Source organism: Suricata suricatta, chromosome 8, assembly GCF_006229205.1.
Source record: "Suricata suricatta isolate VVHF042 chromosome 8, meerkat_22Aug2017_6uvM2_HiC, whole genome shotgun sequence".
In the NCBI taxonomy this organism is placed as follows: Eukaryota; Metazoa; Chordata; class Mammalia; order Carnivora; family Herpestidae; genus Suricata; species Suricata suricatta.
Window position 1 is genome coordinate 107,652,723 of NC_043707.1, and position 4,373 is coordinate 107,657,095.

At 48.8% G+C, this 4,373-nt stretch overlaps 1 protein-coding gene across 2 annotated transcripts in view; it reads right to left on the minus strand.

Annotated features, from left to right (window-relative positions):
• RNF220 (ring finger protein 220) overlaps nucleotides 1-4,373 on the minus strand; it is a 219,361-nt gene that overhangs the window by 19,369 nt on the left and 195,619 nt on the right. For both annotated transcript variants that reach the window (XM_029949088.1, XM_029949089.1), the window contains exon 4: nucleotides 3,718-3,819. In XM_029949088.1, the coding sequence (XP_029804948.1) occupies nucleotides 3,718-3,819 (102 nt within the window). The remainder of the gene's footprint in view (nucleotides 1-3,717; nucleotides 3,820-4,373) is intronic.

Consider the following 4,373-nt stretch of genomic DNA (forward strand, 5'->3'; position numbering starts at 1 on the left):
GCAAAAATATCTTTCTTTTCCTCCGGTTGGAGTACTTCCATCTCTACCTTCATTATAGCTCATACAGATTTTTATGGGGGGCTGACCACTCTAGGATTGGGGCCATGTGTGAGTCATACAGGTGAACTCAGAGTCCCCGCATAGCGTTTGGTTTGGCATAGGCAAGACATCCCTATTTCTTCTACGGCTACACCTGTCTTGGGTGTCACTTCTCTAGTTCATAATTTGTGAGCTCTCAAAATTTGTTTCTCATCTGGCCTTCTGGTCCTCAGTTTCTCTCCCTGACCATACTTCAGACAACAGACAGTGTAATCTTTGTATCTGCAAAATTGACCCTCTCTCTTTCCTCCACTTTTTAAAATCCTTGTGGTTCTCCACCTAGAAGATCTGCAGCATGGCACACAGGCCTTATTTGACCTGTTTTTTTTCCTTCAGACTCTTCTACCACTCTTGCTCTCTCCCTTTGCCATCCACACTCAGCTTTGCAGAACTAACTAGTTCTTCCAGTGCTTCATGCTCTGGACTCAGGGCTAGATTATCCTCCATGTCACCATATCCCCTGCTTGGCTAACAGTTGTTTTTCCCTTCAGGACTCTGATAAGGATTCACTTTCCTCCCCCCACCACCTCCCCAGGGTTGGGTTAGTTGCCTCCTCTGAGTTTTCACCATCCCTTGGCTTCCCTCTGATCTTGCATATGGTGGTTGTTTACATGTGTCCCTTCTATGGTGGTGGTGGTGGTGGTGGTGGTGACTCTATCCGGTATCCCGTCACCCAGCACAGGGTCTAGCATGCAGGAGATATCAGTGGTAATGGGAGAAGGATTTTTGTAATGGAAGCCCCTGAGCCCACTGCAGGGCTGGGAAACAGTTTAGGATTCAGCCAACAGATCCCAGTTCAAATTCTGACTATGTTCCTCATAATTTATGTGTTCCCAGAAAAGTTACATCCCCTCTCTAGGCCTGTTTCCTTAGCAGTAAACTGGGGGCAATGAATCCTAGCCCGCACAGTTGCTATGAGGGTAAAATGAGGAATGGTTAAGAGAGTTAGATAACTTAGCAGGGGCTAAGTAAATGGGAATCCAAACCAGAAACCAATACCCTGTGCTTTCAAGACCTACTTTGAAGGTTTTTAAAAAAAAAAATCCAACATAACTGACCAACTACTACATGCCAGGCATTGTGTAAGGATCAGCGGATGGGATACTCAGCTAGCCCCTGGGGTTTCCAGCTTCACCTCCTGCCACTTCTCCTTGGGTTTTACATGCTAACAATAGTGAACTGCTAGCAGGTTCCCAAATACATCATTCTGTGTTCTACATCTATGCTCTTTGGACAGTGTTGCCCTGAAGTGGCAGATGTTCTTCCTTGTCCACCAACGTGAACTCCTCTTTGTCCTCTGAAACCGTGTTCTTCTGTTACCTCTCTGTGAAACTTGCTCTGATAAACCCCCTCTTTACACTGTGCTATTCTAGAAACTTATTTATAACTCAAGTTACAGCACTTAAAGCACTGGGCTATAATTATTTGCTAATCTAACCCCTTGAAGGCAAGGACACTGGGCCAAGCATGTTTGACTACAGGAAGGGAGTAAAGAAGGATGGGACAATGTCCTTGCCTTGGAGGAACTCCCAGTCTAGTGAAACAGTCATGCTCATTGTGATAGATCAAATATAGCCACAATTCTTTGCAGCTCCTTCTATCAAGAGGACAGAATCCTCATTCCTTGATTATGGGTTAGCTTTGGGACTTGCTTTGTCAAGTGATGTGTGAGTTCCAGATTCTAGGCCTCAAGAGGCTTTTTACTTTTGGCCTTCTGTCTCTTGGTGTGACACTGCCCTGAGGCTGCCAAATTAGGAAGCCAAACTAACCTACTAGAGGCCACATGGAAGAGAACCAAGGCACCCTGATCTCCCAGAATGTGAGGCTTTCCAGCCTAGTGAGTCATATAGCTGAATGAGCTGCATAGACGAGGGAAGGCCCAGTCAACTGAAAAAATCATGAGAAATAGCAAATTGTGTTAAGCCACTAGGTTTTCGGGTGGCTGGTTATATGTCAGTAAATAATGGAAGCATAGTTAAACAGGTGAGCACCGTATAGGATGATAAGGGTAATCATAGGGACATATAGGGTTTGTGAGAAGAGATAGCTAATCCACAGGGCTTTCTGGAGGAGATGGTATTTGGGGAGGATGTTGAAAGATAAATAGAAATGGGATGGGATGGAGTAAAATAGTCCCATTAAAAGAAATAGCATGGGTAAAAGTGTGCAAGCAAGAAAGGAACCACCCATAGGATTCATGGAGGGCAGTATTAGGAATGGAAGCTGGAAGTCTACGGCCATACCACCCTGAACGCACCTGATCTTGTCTGATCTCAGAAGCTAAGCAGGGTCGGGCCTGGTCAGTACTTGGAAGGGAGGAATGGAAGCTGGAAATATGGATTGAACCTGAATCACAGAAGACCTTGGTGCCATTTCTTAGCAGGCCGTGCTTGTGCCTGATGGTAGTTCTTAGCAGGTGCTGAGGCTGAATGCTGTGATTGAAGTATCGAGAGTGGCAGGATGCCCACTATGGGCAGGGCTCCGTCCATCCCTGTGGAGTGGAACTCTGTGTACAGAGTCTTGTCTCCCTATCAGACCAGAATTCCCTGGGGTTGGGTCATTTCTCCACCTACGTTAGGGTTGTCTGGGTAATAGCAGTGTTTCTCAGGGGCCGGACTGGGCTGCCTCTCTAAACCTAGAGTCTAGAACCAGGGTTTATGAGAGGGGGATCCCTCCCTGGGGTTCACACTTACAGCTATGCAGTTTGAGTCCCAGTACAGAGGCATCCAGCAGAGGAAGTGCAGTGGAGGCCGGTGTCCACTCCCTTCTCTAAGCTCTGCACCCCGATGCCAGGCTGTGTCAGTTGGGAGGAAAGGGGGCCCAAGGGGAACATCTCTAATTCCAACAAAGGCTTCCTGTGTGCTGGCAGTGACCCAGGCTCTCCATCTGGAAGTGTAGGTCCCTGCTGCCATGTCTTTCCACATCAGATCAGGGCTTCTGCATCAAGGCTGTTTCCTCCTTTCATACTGGGACTCGCTGAGAACCCTATTGCCATTAAGACCAATATTTCTTGGAGCAGGGCCCTGGTTTTTCCATCTGACTGGGGCTCCCACGGGTAGGGCTCTGTCTCTCCTCAGACAGAAAGCGTCTTTCTCTTTCCTACCATAAAGGAGACCCATATAGAGCTGGGATGTTACCCTTAGGCCCCCCTCTTGCTGTGATCTTTTAGGACTGTGTGATTACTCCTTGTTTGCCCAAGGCACTCAGGCAGTGTCTTTTTGTCTCATTCTGGGTCTGATATAAGGCTTGGCAGGATTGAATAGTTATTTGCTCAAGGGATCCTGGTTTTGAAGTCTTCAGGGGTTTGGGGGCTATGTCTCTGGGTCCCTCATGAAACAAACCACATAGGATACCTCCTGATGGATGGGATGCTTCAGAAGTGCTTACAGCCCACCAGAACCCAGGTGACCTTGGCATTGCTCCTTAAAACCTATCTGTTTAAGGCCCATTCCCTGACACCTGTGCCTTCTGGTTACAGTTAGTGGCACTCATCACAGAGGGAACCAAATACAGTTCTGGCTTCTCACCTCCCAAGGAGGGGAGGAGTTAGCACTAGGCATGTCCCTCTAAGCTTTCACCAGGTGAGCTTCCTTCTCACGCTCACCCCCCGCCCCTCACCTGGTATCTGTCTGAATGGTGCAGGTCATCTGTGGCGGAGGAGTGTGGTGATGCTGTTGGAGACTCTCCTTCCCTCTTGATTGAAGCAGACAACAGGAGGGACTGGAAGAAGAAAAAGGACATGTCGCCTCAGGCCAAATGAGACCTGCAGTCCGTCAGTCTCCTAGAGTTCCCAGTCCAACAGAGGTTTGGGAGAGGGGCGTAAAGGAAGGCAGAGGGATAGAGGGACCACTCTTGACATTCAGAAGGCTGGCTTTGAGGCCCTGGTGGTGTGGTTGTGGGAGAGGATGGCTTGATTCCAGGGGTGGGTAGAGACCTCTGAGAGGGTCCAAACCTCCCGGACCCCAGGTAATCTCTGTCCCAGTGAGGGTAGGACTCCCTGCCCACTCCCAGTTGGCTGAGATAATACATGCTTTGTTCTCCCTTTGCAAGTCAAGTCTCTGGGACCCCTCTGGAGGATTGGTGCGGGGGGAAAGCCGCATACCTGCTGCCCTGCCTGCCCCTAATACAGGCTGAAAGCAGCCCTGCTATGGAGACAGTAAATTAAATAGTATGTATGAGTTTCCTGCGTGCAGCTAGGGATGTACGCTGGGTCCATTTATCCCTGCGCGATGGCAATGACCCCAGCGAGAACCCTAGGAGAACTCACCCCCCCC